At 43.5% G+C, this 15915-nt stretch overlaps 1 protein-coding gene across 1 annotated transcript in view; it reads left to right on the top strand.

The window, feature by feature from the left end:
* Positions 1–15915, top strand: part of GRIN2A (glutamate ionotropic receptor NMDA type subunit 2A) — a 387714-nt gene that overhangs the window by 325847 nt on the left and 45952 nt on the right. Inside the window, exon 12 of the mRNA XM_082360749.1 lies at positions 4609–4796. Coding sequence (XP_082216875.1) covers positions 4609–4796 — 188 coding nt within the window. The remainder of the gene's footprint in view (positions 1–4608; positions 4797–15915) is intronic.

Genomic DNA, 15915 nt, shown 5'->3' with positions numbered 1-15915 from the left:
TTACCTCTCAGTGCCTCCGTTTCCTCATTCCGTGGGGATGGCAGTAGTGCATCCATCTTTGCTCAGTTAAAAGGAGTCAGTGAAATGAGATAATGCATATAAAGTATTCAGGACTGGATTTGTCCCACAGAATGCATAAAAGTTGTAAGCTCCTTTGCTGTAAAATCTGAATTCAATGGAATGCATCTGTGTGTCTTGAGCATCTGTTATGTGCCGGGCACTGCGCACACATCTCCTTATATAATATCACTTTATTCCCAACAGCCCTCGAAGGGCAGGTAACGTCTGCTCCACTTTGCAGCGAGAAGAATGAAGCTCAGAAATACAGGTGCCTTGTTCAAAGTCTTTGAACACAAAGCCCACTCTTGAGGATGTCAGTGAGTTTTACATCTTTTCTTTTCAGCAATGGGAACATTTTTCCTTCAGTGGGAAAGAGATCAAAGGCACAGGTCTTTGAGTCAGAGCAAGGAGAGCCCAGGGCCCTCGCTCCCTCCACCTCCCCCGCCCACCAGGAGCCACCGTGCCGGCCACTTCAGTAGCTGCCGGCCACGTGTGGCCATTTACACCAGAATCTAAATTAATGAAATGAAATAAAATTAAAAACTCAGGTTCTCAGTTGCACTAATCACATGTTAAGTGCTCAGTATCCATAGCACAGATATGGAGTATTTCCATCATTGTAGAAAGTTCTCCTAGACAATCCTGCCAAAGAGGGTTTGTGTACAGAGTTTGGAAATACTGCCGATGAGCTTCAGGCTGCCTCAGCCTCTCAGAACCCCACCTGCTCATAGACAACACAGGAGAAAAATAATAATAATAATAAATTTCCCTACTGGGCATTTGTGAGGCCCCGGTGGGACAATGTATGTAAAATGCTGTGCACTTTTGTCAAGCATTGTGCAAACAATGGCCTTGTCTATCAGACGGAGCTGTGTAAGCCCCAGGATGTTTTTAAACATGGAGGTATCTGTGGCCATTGCAGTTAGACCCCAGCTCTCTAGAATCATCAATGGGGGACAGAAATCAAAGTCCGCATGGCCCTGTGGTTTCCTTCATGTGTTGTCCTCACTTGGGTTCTGACGTGGCCCTGAGACCACAGAGAGTCTCCCTGGCCAGACCGCTCTAAGAGCATGGCCGCCAGCCCACCCAGACATGCCAGCGTGTGATTGCTTTGCTCAGAATTAACTGTGTCTTTTGCAGCTGTCCTCCCTCTGACTTGATGGCATCTTGCATTTGCAAACTTTGTTTTCCGAGAAAACTTCCCTTTTTCTTTGGGCTCATCCGGCTGTTTTTTGCTCAGCTGAAGATTTGTCATGAAATATGGTAATGATTTGCAGAAATCTGTGCCTGTCCATAAAATATGAATTTAAACTGCTGTTGGGCAACTCTCGTATGAGTGCCAGGTACAGTTTTAGATTTCCATTGCAGAAATGCATCAGTGTGTGGTGGGTTAACAGGATGGGGAGGACTTCCACCCCATGAATACCAACAGATGGCCTTAACATTTGAATGTACCTGTATGCACCTGTGTGTGTATTTGTGTTTGTTTTTTGAGGAATTGAGAGAAGAGAGTTGCAGGAGTCTTAGAAAGTGTTAATAAAACCCAGGTTCTCACCACCTCCATGGCAACATGAAGTATTGAGGTGGCAAGCACCCCAACTTCATTAAGAGTACACATGCTGTCCATTTGTCCTGAAGTCCTCAGGGTACACGTGTTATCCAGAGTCTCACTTTCCCTCTTGAGACTGACAGAAGGTGACTCTTGGCTTGCAGAACCGTAGAATGCCACAGTTCAGAAGGACCGCAGTGACAACCTCATGTCACAGATGAGAAACCAGCAGTGCAAAAGAAGGAAGTGACTTTCCGAGGTGGCGCCATCGTAGATGTAAATGTAGACTAGAACTCAGATCCCTTCCACCTGCTCCTCCACTGCTTCTGTCACATGCCGTACGGCCATCATACACAAACCAGCCTTTAAAAACTCCCCAACCTGTATTTCCACGGATCTCAGCATTGCTGGCTGTCCAGAAAGCGTGTTTCCTCTTGGTTCGACAGCTCTGTTTGCCATTTCTGTTGACAATGCCCAGTTTTTCCCCCTCTTCCACTTGGATGATCTGATCCCCTTTTAATACTCTCAGAGTATAAAACCAAGTCTCCAACCCTACAGCCCTGAGACGAAAGCTTCAGAGTCTTTCTGTTGGTGAGACAAGCCTTGGAGTCTTGCCCCATCTCTAACCATTACAGAAACAAAAAATTAAAATGAAGAACACAGCTGTAAACCTTCCAAATAGTTTTTGTTCTCATAGGGAGTCCTTCAGCAGCTGTCTTTGGAAGGATGCAGCATTTTACATCCTCTTCCTGCCACTTTTATTTTATTTTATTTTATTTTATTTTATTTTATTTTATTTTTGCTTCACTGTTTTATGTCTTCTTGTTAGGGAGTGAAGGGCAGTAAAGTTGAAAAAGTGTCAGGAAGTTGAGTACTCTCCCATTTAGTTTCCTACCTACGTTAGAGTTGAGATATCCATCCCCTGTATTCAAGGTTGATCATTTCAGCCTTGTTAAATAACTTTAAAAATTGGAAACAACATACATGCCCACCAGTAAGGATGCAGGTCGTGAGTTAGGCACAGCCGTGCCTTTGAGGGGATTACTGGATGCTTGCCTTTGGAGGGTGCTGAATGGAGGGGCAAGCAGGACCTCTGAGGTGGTGGTCTTGTTCTCTACCTCAATCTGCGTGGTGATTTCAAGGATGTACACACATGTAAAGATTTATCTAGTGCTTTATTTCATATAAGGTATACCTCAATAAAAATAAATGTACCAAAAAATTAAAAAGAGTGCTCTGTTTACTGACATAGAAATACACTCACTATGTGTGGGGTTAAACGAGAAAAGAAAGCCATTGGTGAAATGGTTTGCGTGGTGTAATTATATTTGGAGAGTTGAAACAGGGTTGGCAAACTATGTCCCATGGGCCAACCTGTTTTTTGTAAATAACCTTTTATTGGAACAGAGTTGTATTCATTCATTTATGTGTTATCTATGGCTGCTTTCATGCTGTGTGTTAATTTCCTAGGGCTGTCATAACAAAGCATCACAAACTGAGAAGCTTAAACAATAGGAATTTTTTGTCTCATACTTCCGGAGGCTGGAACGCCGAGATCAAGGTGTCAGCAGGGCTGTGCTGCCTCTGAAGGCACTTGGGAAGGATCTGTCCGGGCCTCTCTCCTGGCTTCCGGTAGTTCCGAGTCTTTTGGCAGCATAACTCCAACCTTCACCTGGCGTTCTCCCTGTGTGTATGTCTGTGTCCAAATTTCCCCTTTTTATAAGGACACCGGTCATATTGGATTAGGAGCCGACCCTGCTCCATGACCTCATCTTAACTAATTACATCTGCAATGACCCCATCTCCAAATAAGGTCATATTTGGAGGTACTGGGGGGTTAGGACTTCAACATATGAATTTTGAGGAAACACAGTTCAGCTTCATACTACAATAGAAAGCTGAGTAGTTGCACCAGAGACCAAGCCTAAACTATTTATCTTGCCTTTATAGAAAAAGTTACCAACCCCTGTTTTTTTTTGGTTTTTTGTTTTTTTTAATTTTTTACTTATTATTTATTTATTATTTTTATTTTTGGCTGTGTTGGGTCTTCGTTTCTGTGCGAGGGCTTTCTCCAGTTGCGGCAAGTGGGGGCCACTCTTCATCGCGGCGTGCGGGCCTCTCACTATCGCGGCCTCTCTTGTTGCGGAGCACAGGCTCCAGACGCGCAGGCTCAGTAGTTGTGGCTCACGGGCCCAGTTGCTGTGCGGCATGTGGGATCTTCCCAGACCAGGGCTCGAACCCGTGTCCCCTGCATTGGCAGGCAGATTCTCAACCACTGCGCCACCAGGGAAGCCCACCAACCCCTGTTTTAAAAGGGGTGTGTGTGTGTGTGTGTGTGTGTGTGTGTGTGTGTGTGTGTGTGTGTGTGTGTGTGTGTGTGTATGTATACACATGCATATAAAATTTGGAAAGTTGTTCACAAATTTGTTAACAGAGGTTGCCTCTGAGTTATGGAATTATAGGCAATTTTAATTTTAATTGTATTCTTAATATTTTCTGCATTATTTGGGTTTCTAAAAATTATTATGTAATATTTTTTATAATATAAATGAAACATGTTTCATAAACATGTTTCTTTGGGCAGGAAGAGACATTCCTATTTAGTCTCTATCCCCTTCCTGCGCGAAACCATCAGATTCCCTTGTCCCTTAATGGTTTATTTTGTTCTAATGCAAACCTTTCTAAATAGACCACTGTTCTTCACTGTTGGGAGTGCTAAGGGCAAAAACTTGCCAACCAGCAAATTCAACTGTTTACTCACTTGGGCATAAGGATTCTTCATGTCTTTATTTAACTGCCTCTTGTAACTTCGAGAGAAAAGGTTCTGGCTTTTATCTCCTCATTAAAAATAGATCCTTTTATGATGATGGGATGGAGCAGTCATGAATCATCGTCTCCCGTCTGAAAGAAAGTGTGTGATGCTGGATCAGGCCTTAGGAGCTGGGCCCTGAGACAGTACCTCGCCTTCCCCATGACTCCCTGGTTTCTTGTCATTGCAGGAAACTGGACGCTTTCATCTATGATGCTGCGGTCTTGAATTACAAGGCTGGGAGGGATGAAGGCTGCAAGCTGGTGACCATCGGGAGTGGGTACATCTTTGCCACCACTGGTTATGGAATTGCCCTCCAGAAAGGCTCCCCTTGGAAGAGGCAGATTGACCTGGCCCTGCTCCAGTTTGTGGGTGATGGTAAGACCTTGGTTGACCCCCTACTTCTGAGGGACTGGAGACCCTCACACTCTCTGTTTTCTAACTGGCTTTCCCGTAGATCTTTGGGTGATGAGTTTGCTCACTAAAAGTATTTATTGAGTGCTGATTACATGATACCGCGATTCTTTAGTTTGCTCGTAATGGAAACCAATTACAGACAACTCAGTAAATTAAAAGGAGTTTATTTTAAGGATGCAGAAGTGTCTATCTCAGTGAATTTAAGAAAGAGTTGAGCAAATAGGTTCAGAGGAAAAAAACAGGAACCAGGGCAGTCCTGGGGCCTCAACAGCAGGAATTCATAGGTCCTCTCTGCAGAGCAGTGGTTCTCAGTGCGGGGCAGGGATTTTGCCCCCCAGGGGATATTTGGCTGTGTCTGGAGATATTTTTGATTGTCATGACAGGGAGGCTATTTGATACCGGCATCCGTGGGTAGAGGCCAGGGGTGAGGGATGCTGGCAAACATGCTACAATGCCCAGGACAGCCCCCGACATCTCAAAACACAGAATTATCTGACCCCAAACATTAATAGTATCAGGGTTAAAAAAACTCTGCTCTAGAGCAGTGACATTATGTAACAAGGCTACAATAAGTCCCAATCTCTATTTGCCAAATTCTAAATTTCAAATTCCAGAGGAAGGATTCCTGATGCATTTTGGGTCAAGCACTCTTTCTTGGACCCATCAGGAGTGAATAAGGGGTGGGGTTACATTGTACTAACACAACAGCTCCAACTGTTATCCTATGGAGGAATGAAGGTGAGGCAATCTCTATAAAGGGAGCAGTGAGCAGAAATCCCATGGGTTTCCACTAGAGTCCACCTCTTGGCTGCCTATCATGCAAAAAAAGACTGTTTCCACCCTCACGGGGCTTACAGTCTAATGGGATGATGGTACTTCTCTACTCATAGCTGGTGATCTCACCGCAGCCCATTGTTCCCTAGCATGGTTTTTAGAATCCTCTCATGGCTCACATGGCATGCTAGTTACCCTTGGACTTGCCAAAACTGAGACAGGAAAAGCAAAGGCAGCAGAGATGGCAGGTGAACCCTTAAAACTTGAGTAAGTGTGAGTAGGCAACAAAAGCTCAGGGCATAGGGCAGAAGCTGCCTTCAAGAACGGTGGAAGCTATATTCGGAGATGGTGCCAGGACAGGCTACGCCTGTCTAGAGCTGGTAGAGGACAGTCTGGCAACCACCATGGCCAAATACGGTATTGAAAGGGGCAGAGGTTAGTGCCTGTGGTTGGTGTGAATTTGAACAAAGTGCATAATGCCTTACAGTCTCTACTCCCAGAATTAAACCCTGGATTCTCACAGTGCCATCAGGAAATCTAAGTGTGTTTTATATTTCACTCCCAAATGAAAGCATCTGATTCTTTGAATTCCCTATAGGGCATTTGTACCTTCCTCAGATCAAGAGCCATGTTCTGTGCTGTGTCCTAGTGATTTGTGGCTGTGTTGCTCAGCTGTAGCTGTGAAATCTTGGCGGCACACAACAGTAGCATTTGTTTTGCTCGTGGGAGCACAGGTTGAGTGGAAGAGCTCTGCCTCAGGCCGCGGTGGCTCTCCTGATGCTGCAAGACCATGGGTCATCTCTGTGGTCTCTGTTCCACCTATGTTTATTCTGGGTCTCAGGCTGAAGGGGCAGCACCTACCTGGGAAAAGCTCTTCCCTTGGCTCTGATGGAGGCAAAGGAAAAAGCACCTACCTGCACGTGCACATTTCAAGTCTCTGCTTTGTCAGATCCACGTCGGCTAACACCCTTCTGTCCAAAGTAAGTCCTATGGCCAAGCCCAAAGTATACTCTGGAGGTATACTCTGCCTTGTGTGGGAGGAGTTTGGGAGTTAGACGACAAGGCATGTGGACACAGAGAGGAGTGAAGCACCCCTCCACCACAGTGCTTGACTAAGCATCTCCACGTGGGGTGCAGTTCTCGGCAAACGAGAGTCTTGTTTCCAGCAGTAAACACTACAGAATCTTGAACATGACAGGTAACTGGTCAATGAAGGATTGAATGGATAAGTACATGCATGGATGAATGGTTGGTGTCAGGATGCATTTCATTTGACAGGAAACTTTTAAATATGATGGGTAGCTGTCAAATAAGTCAGTTCTAACTCTACTCCTACCTACCACTGCTGTCACTCTTGCAGCATCTATTATGAAATAGCAACATATTTGGGGAATAGAATATGCCAGTCACCATACCGGATGCATTACATGTGTTCTTTAATTTAATATTCGTTAACAACTTTATGAAGTTAAATATTGCTTATACTCATTTTACCGAGGAGGAAACTTCAGCTCAGCGGGCTTGTGAGTCCCCTAGTGAGTAAGTGGCAGTCTCTACTTAAGGGGCCTTACTCTGGATGGGGGTCAATCCTGTAAGACTCTTGTTTCATTCAGTTCTCTAGGATGTCTATCAAAGTTGGCTAATCAGATGCTTGAGACATATAGATACTTTAGGAAGAAGTAATTTAGTGTATGTGTGAACAATATCTATTGTCCCATTTACAAATGCTTCTGTGAAAGGGGTAATTACTCATCTTCAACTGAATGCAGAAATATTTACCTGATAAGGTTGTCATGAAGACAAAATGAGAGGTTCTATGTAAAGAGCTAGCTAGGTACAGCCACCTGGAAATAGAAGTGGTTCAATAAATGCTGGCTGTGACCATCATCGCCCCCAGTGCCATCAGCACCATCATCACCCTCCTCCCCCTCCTCCTCCTCATCGTTGTTGACCATCCACAAATCCAGTATTCAACACAGCCTGTTTAGTGTCGTGGTTTTGATAATACGGTCAAGTTAGCATCATGGAAATGCGGTGCTGAACAGAAAATGTCCTCTTTGTGGCAAATAAAAAAAAATAAAAAGTAAAGGCATCCAGATAAGCCAAAGATGTGTTCTTTGTACGAGCAGAGCATCTAGATTCTTAGAGATATTTTCTGTCCCGACTCGTGGCTTTCCTGGTCAGACTCTCTGGGATGGGAAATGTGTCTTCACAGCTTCATCTTTAGAGACCACCGGGGGCAAAGACATTGGAGAGAAAATGACGTTGCTCCAGGGGGCGTCTTAAGATAATCTTCGCGGAAAGCCATGTCCAGTTCTGAATGTCTCTCTAGGAGTAAATACATGAATTAACACATCTGCATAAATATTTCACTTACGCAGCTTCAGCAGGATTAATTATGCTTTGAAATTAGACCTGGAAAGAGCACAGTGCTGAGCGGTCCCCAATTATTATTCATCCTCTGGAATGGAGTGTTTATCTCTTGTTATAGAGTAGCTTTGGTGGACGAGTACAAGTCTAATGAGTGTGAAAAGTATAAAAAATTTTCCTAATGAGCTGTGTAAATATAACCTTTGAATGGAGTATTTGGTTATTGTGGAAACCTCTTATATGAAACCTGCCAGGCATTTCCCTAGGAAACGGGCTACTCATCTCCCTTAAGAGATGCACAGGATCCCAGTAAGACCTTTCCTTCCTTTTCCTGTCTAACTGTCGTGTTCTTTCTGAAACGGTGGAGTGCACCATGGGGACACTCAAAGGTACTTTTCAACATTGATCATCAATACCCAACGTTTACTGAAAAACACACATTCTCAGGCACTGATGTTCCAAGAAGGCGATCTCATGGCCTTTTCCTTCTTTCTTTCAAGGATCTTACAGTCCAGTTGGTTGCCAATGTATGAAACTAAAATATCTAATCTCAAAGTATAAACATATTTGTAATAATGCATATATATATATATGAGTTAATATATACTATATATGTGTTTATATATATACATACATATATATACTCTTTGGTATCTTGGGTAGGTGAGAGAATGCTCAAGGAGAAATATGAGATATATCAGTTTTTTTTTAATGGAAGAATGAAAAGACAGAATAAGTCATAAAACAAGTAAGATCTAGACAAAGATTAGAATAGGCCAGAGTTCACAAAGCCCCATTCATTAACTTATCCAGCAACCAGCAGCTAGTGGGTCCCTGTTATCACCCTGGCACCTAAAAGTTGACAGCTGAGTGAGAACATAAAGAATGAATAAGTCTGGGACCTAAAAAAAATGGCATTTCTGGTTTCAAAGGGGAGGTTGAACAGGAGATCTCTTAGGCCCCAGCAATCTCACAGATTTCGTAATTTTTTTATGTGATTCTGGAATTTGAAGAGTCAGAAGGAAGATCATAGAGGTTAAAGCACTTTCGATGTATAGAGGCCAACAAAAAGATATTAGGGAGAACAAGATGATATAATAATATTATTCAGAAGCAAGTGATGCTGAGAAAATAGAAGGAAACCATTGATTTTTTTAAATTTATTTATTTTTGGCTGCATTGGGTCTTTGTTGCTGCACACAGGCTTTCTCTAGTTGCGGCGAGTGGGGGCTACTCTTTGTTGCGGTGCACCGGCTTCTCATTGCGGTGGCTTCTCTTGCTGTGGAGCACGGGCTCTAGGTGCACGGGCTTCAGTAATTGTGGCACACAGGCTCAGTAGCTGTGGCGCACGGGCTTAGTTGCTCTGGGGCATGTGGGATCTTCCCGGACCAGGGATCGAAGCCATGTCCCTTGCATTGGAAGGTGGATTCTTAACCACTGTGCCACCAGGGAAGCCCTATCATATACTTCTATAAATTATTTATATGGTGTATTCCATTGCACTTATGTTTAGGTATATATGATAGATATCATATGTAAATATTTGAAAGATATGACACATGTATCTCTTGTATTCATATTGTATTCTAGGATAACCAACTCAACCTATTTTGCTGGGACTCTCCCAGTTTTAAAACTAGCTAGTGACCCCAATTATATCATATTTGGGCATATATGATAAATATCATATATGAAATATTTTCAAGATTCCATCTATATCATTTCAGTTGGATAGGTGCATTGGGTTCCCTTTGTCCCTTTTGTACTGCAACTTTGCAAGCAATCGCTTTAAAGACTCATTCAAATTGATAACAAATCAGAAAGGACCCCACCCTCTGCTCTTGTGTCAATAAGGAACCTTGCTGCAATAGACTCTAGAGCTTTGGAAAGCACCACGCCAGGATAAGATGCTCACAGGTCTTGGAGTGGGGGAGTGCTGGGGGGGTGGAGAATCCCACTCCCTGCTTCCGGGTGGGTCAGTGTTAATGTTCCTGATTCCTTTATTTGTTGGCGGCTCTTCCACTGAAGCTCACTGGATGGCTTTTGATGGTGAGAGACCCCGTGCTGCCAGCCAGAGTCGAGGGTGTTTGTGTGATTGCAGAAGTTCTTTGTGTAGCTAATCAGGATTCTCATAAGTTGCTCTGAGCCACGGGGTGGGTTGCTAATATCCTCAGCACTGCCCTCGTCCGGCTCCCCAGCTTAATATTTTGGGCCAACGTCCGAGTCTCAGGGAGAGCTGGACACCCCTGCAGCCTGGGTGGTGAGGCACCCACGCTTCCACTCTGAGGATGGGCACATCTCTGCATGGCTTTTGCAGCCTGTCTTCTTAGGGCTGGCTTCGGAAAGGTGTGGCGTGTGGGTTGAGGGAATCACTGAAGGCCACCTCACTCCTAAATACTTTCCCTGCTCAGCTGCCTACAGTATCCGAAATTCCACCATTTGGCATTTTTTTCAGGTAAGCGTGGGTTTTTCCATGCAACCCCCTTTAAAAATGGAGTCCCTTCTTCCATCTTCTCCTGAACCCATTTCCTACTCTGATATCTGACCCATCCTTCAGCCCATGTACCCCTCCATTTCCTTAAAGACTACAGCTCTAGATATGCTTATAACCTATAAACTCCTTTAGCTCCATGCTTATAGCATTCTTGTGGCATTTAGCAAACCAACACAGAAAAGGGGTGCAATGGAAGGTTCTGCGACTTCCTAGCTGCATGGCCGATCTGTTTCTCTGAGTGCCAGGTTCCTCATCTTTAAATTGGAGTTGTTTAAGGATTGAGTGTGAGAACAAACATAAAGAAACTAGTCCGGTGCTTGGCACACACTAGACGCCTACTCCCTGCTGGCCTCTCCACATCCCCTGTCCCCTGCCGTGCCCCGCACCGTAAGTCCCTGGAGGGCACACGCTTTTGCGTCCATTCTTGTTGCCCTTTCGTTTCCCCTAGGACTCATTCCTGAGCTTCGCACATAGTAAGTGCTCAAATAAACCTCCGTGGATGAATGAATAAATGAGTGAATGGATTTGAAAACACCACAGATATACTTTTGGGGGGCTTATGTCATTAATTAAATATCTTCTCTGATGAAGGGGATGTTTTTTTCTTTGGGAAGGACAGCAGGTGTCTCTAGGGAAGAGACCCAAAGAGGCAATCACTAAATCACTGTCCGGTCTGACCCCCACATTCACTATAAGACAGGCAAGTTCTTCTGTTGTCTCATTTGTGTGCTATAGTAGGCAAATATCTCTGTTCTACTTTTTCTTTTTAACGCAATTTTTCTGGGAGAGATAATCAGCAAGATTATTTATTCCCTGGCTTTTAGAACCAGAGTAGATCATAAATCGTTGGTGAGTTTGTGGTTTGTGATCAAGGAGGTGAATGAGAGAAGGAGTGTTTTCCTTAGGGTTTAGCAAACTATGACCACGTCTCCAATCCAGCCACTGCCTGTTTTTGAAAGTAAAGCTTTATGGAAACACAGCCACATATATTCATTCAGGTATTGTCTGTGGCTGCTTTCGCTACCATGGCAGAGTTGAGTTGTTGCAACAGAAGCTATAGGACCTGCAAAGCCCCAAATATTTACTATCTAGCCCTTTATAGAAAAAGTATGATGACCCTGGTCTTAGACTGTCTGGAGAAAGACAAGAAAGGCAGGGAAGACTTGAAATTGTAGGTTCTTCCGAGGGAAGGGAAAAGATTTAGATGGAAAAAGGCAGAAAGAAGGGGCAGATAGGAAAGAGGGGCAGTGAATATGAGGGGAAGAAAGGAAAGAAGAGCAGGAATAAAATGATAAAGGGATAAAGGAGAAAAGAATGGTCCAAAAGGAAGGACAAAGGAAGAGACAGGGAAAAAGAGGAGGAAAAGGAGAGATGAGAGGGCAAAGAAAGGCAGAATGGGGAGAGGAGAGACCAGAGAGAGAGGTGTGCTGGGACTAGTCAGGCAATATTCAGCCTGGGTGGGCACCTAGAGCAGGCTGGTTTGTTCATCTGAGCCATTAGCCATGTTGCAGATGACACTGAACAAGCCTGGCAGCCGTCCGCTACCCCTTCTCGGCTCCTTGGTGGAGCTGGGCACATACCCCTGGCTGACTCACTCCTGCCTCGGAGAAGTCTAATCTGTCTCCCGCTGGCCTCCCCTGCCCTCAGTTCTTCATGACATAGGTCCCTGTGTCCTCAGATGACTCAGCAACACCCTATGTCAACCAGCAGCCTCGGACCATTTAAATAATGGTCAAAATAAGAATAAAATAAGAATGGGGGATCTGTGGGAGAGGAGGTGCTTTGAATCTGGGAGCTTACTTGGAGGGGGAAGAGACAGTTTTCCATGTCTCTAAATGGAAGTCATTCGAAGCTACCATTATCATTGTTATTTTTATGGACGTTTATAACGACAGGTAACACTTACAGAGGGATAACCATGGGTCGTAAGATAATCTGTCTTTATATGTATTAATTTCATGCAGTCCTCATGGTGATTCAGTGACCTGAGTTACGATGACGACTCCGTGTGTACAGCTTGAGGAAACTGAGTCACAGGAAGGTTAAGTAATGTGTCAAGCTAGTATGTGGCCCGTCTGACCTGGGCGAGCAGGCTCCAGGGCCTTCGTTTGAACCATTATGCTGTATTGCTTCTCCTTTATCTGCTATAACCCTCCCAGACATCTCATAAGGCAGGCGATACCACCTGGGAAGGGGCAAAGCTGTGATTTAAACACAGGTGGGTCAGCATCCAGCCTCTGTTCCTTCCTCCTTCACTGAAGGAACAGCATGGTTCGCCTGTAGGTGATACTGGGTAAAATAACTTGGCGACAGGGGTTGAGGGTGGGAGAGAAAGTGACCTACGTTTTCTCCATCTTTCCACGGAGAAGGAGACTTGTCCATGCCCCAGGCACTGGCACCATGGGGACAGGCTCAGCCTAATTTTTGAGATCATTCAACCCTGGCAGTTTGGGGAAAACTCAGGACCCAGAAGCAAGAGATGAGAAGGAATGAAACAAGGACAGGATGTAATTAAGAGGAGTCAGATGTTTGGCCCCGATACAGGCTTGCAGAGCAGCCTCTCCAGGTTCACAGAGACCTTCTTGGTTGCTGGTATTGCTTGCTCCCCACAGAGATTCTCGGAGCTGCATAATCCCCAGCATTTCAGAAAGTTATTGTTCCTTGCTAAACGTATTTTAATCAAATTGAGACTTCAGAGGTGGAAATCACAGTTTGGGCTGAGCAGGGCTACTCTGTAAATCACAAACTTTGTAATCAAGTTAGCAAAGGCCAGGGACCGTAGACAAAGCCCCCCAGTTTATTCACACATTTGCTCATTCATTCATTCATTCTCCCTCCAGACATTCATCAACAAAGAATAACTGAGCAGCTTCCAAGCTCCAGGTGGTGGGACATAAAAATGATTAAAGGCTTTTGCTCTATTGCCTTCACAGTTACCTTACTTATAAAGATGCTTTTAGCACTTCTGTGTTCATCAGACTCACTGGGGGAGCCTGTTGAAAGTACAGATACCTAATTTTTCACCCCACAGGGCATTTTTACATCTTCTCTGGGTGATCTAATACGATAAGACTTAAGAACCACTCTTTAGAATAACAGTATTTAGCATTTAGAAGCCTCTTATTCTCTGATTAGCAAGTACTGGATATTAATGTCAGTGGCCAATAGACCCCACCCATTTGGAGTCTATGAAGTTGGATGTTGGCCCTGTGTTTTATTCATCCTCCTTCTCTCAGGTCTCTTACTTGAGTTTCCATATCCAGAGACCTTGGTGATTGTGAAAACCCAAAGAAGAAATGGTGTAGAACTTGTGTCAGCCTGCACGCTGACCACAAAAAGGAACATAGGAGATACTGGGTTAGACTGTAAACAGAAGTAGTCAAATAGGCTTGAATGTTTCTCATTCAGAAAGGAACAAAATAGACATGAAAGTGTTTGTTGCTTCCAAAGATTTCGTTGTCATGTATTGACCATAATAACAGCATTAAAAAAAAAAAAAGCAGGCAAGACTGAAGACCCACATTTGGGCAGAAAATGAGCCAGTGTTTCTGTTGATTAAATTAGATCCGGAACCAGGTTTGGGTTGGATGGTTGTCCTGATTCCTGACACATGCAGATGTGGTCTCATTGGAAACCACCAGGGACATGTGACCAGAAACCATTACTGATGAGTTGACTGAGTCTAATTTTTTCCTATGGATTTCATTAATGCTCCCACTCTATGTGGGTGACTTTTACATGCACCCAAACCTCATTTATACACAAAATAGCAGCTTTGATGATATATATATATATACCCAAAGGGGGTGATGATTAAAATGACCATTTTGATGCCCAGCAACTAAGTCACTTTGAGCTTCCTATGACCTAAAAACTAAGTCCAGGGCAAAGTACTCATTCGGAAATGAAATGTTTTCAAAGGAAGAAATGTGTCAATCCTAAGCGTAGAGTAGCAATAAAGGACTTAACTGCTTCTTCACTGGCCTGTGACCAGATGGTACCATAAAAATTAGACTTGTTTATCTCCCTCCTAATTTTAACTAGAGACATATTTGGAATAATAATGGAATGGCACTTACTGAAGAAACAGATAAAATCCATAAATATCCTGGAGAGCCATTGACTCTCCCTTTCTTTCAAAACTCCGAGGGTTTTTATCTGTGTAAGTTCACAGTGAATTTCCCGATAGGTCTCTTGAGATCCAGAGTTGCAGTGTTTATTATCAATCTGACAACAGGATTAGAACAAGGTCAGCGATGCCATCTTCCTGCCTGACAAGCAGTGAATCGGTCAAACCAGGGAAAGTCAAATGTCGAGAGAACCATCAAAGGTGAAATAAGACATATGAATGGTTTGCTGGTAAGTCAAACACTGATGTCACAGACCCTTATGTAGGATTTACGGGATGGATAAACAATGACCTCAAGTCCCTCTCAGTCTACCTTTTTTTTAATAAATTTATTTATTTTTGGCTGCGCTGGATCTTTGTTGCTGCATGTGGGCTTTCACTAGTTGAGGCGAGCAGGGGCTACTCTTCATTGTGGTGCGCGGGCTTCTCATTGCAGTGGCTTCTCTTGTTGCAGAGCACGGGCTCTAGGTGCGTGGGCTTCAGTATGTGTGGCACGCGGGCTCAGTAGTTGTGGTGCACGGGCTTAGTTGCTCTGAGGCATGTGCGATCTTCCTGGACCAGGGATCGAAGCCGTGTCCCCTGCACTGGCAGGCAGATTCTTAACCACTGTGCCACCAGGGAAGTCCCAGTCTACATTTTTTTAAACACTTTAATTTGGAAAGGCAATATAATATACATATAAAATTACCCCAACCTACTACCTTAACATAATTGTTTTCAATTTATATATTACCTTCTGAACCTTGTTACTTACAGACACATTTCTTTAAATAAGTATAATTATTGGTTATATACACTTTTATGTTCTACTGTTTTCATTTACCAGTATATTTTAAACATTTTTGCATGGCGTTACATAATCTGGTCCTCACAATTATTTTAATTTTTGCCTAAAATACCATAATCATTATTAAGCCATGGTTCATTACATTATTTTCCTAATGTTAAACACTTCATTTTTTTCCTAATGTAGATAATGCTGGAATGAACATCTTTCTGCCCATTGTTTTTCTCTTTTGAATTGTTTATTTGTAACAATCTCTTAGATGTAGTTTTGAAGGGTTAATGGCTGTAAACATCTCTAGGAGCCTCACTCTATAGTCTCATATTAATGCCCCAAAGGTTTGTCTCCATTGAAAAGTGCTTCTAATAATGAATCAATGGACCAATTTTACAATAGCCTAGCAGCATCGAGTGTTATCATTTGTTTTGATATTTTAGGAGGTGCAATGTTGCCTTAATTTGAATTCCTTCAAATACTGAAAATGGGGGGAAAAAGCGAGTTGTCTTTTCATCTTTTGGGGGCATTTAAC

Source organism: Balaenoptera borealis, assembly GCF_965194805.1.
Source record: "Balaenoptera borealis genome assembly, chromosome: 16".
Lineage (NCBI taxonomy): Eukaryota > Metazoa > Chordata > Mammalia > Artiodactyla > Balaenopteridae > Balaenoptera > Balaenoptera borealis.
The sequence above is the reverse complement of the archived record's forward strand: the minus strand, read 5'-3'. Positions and strand labels throughout refer to the sequence as shown.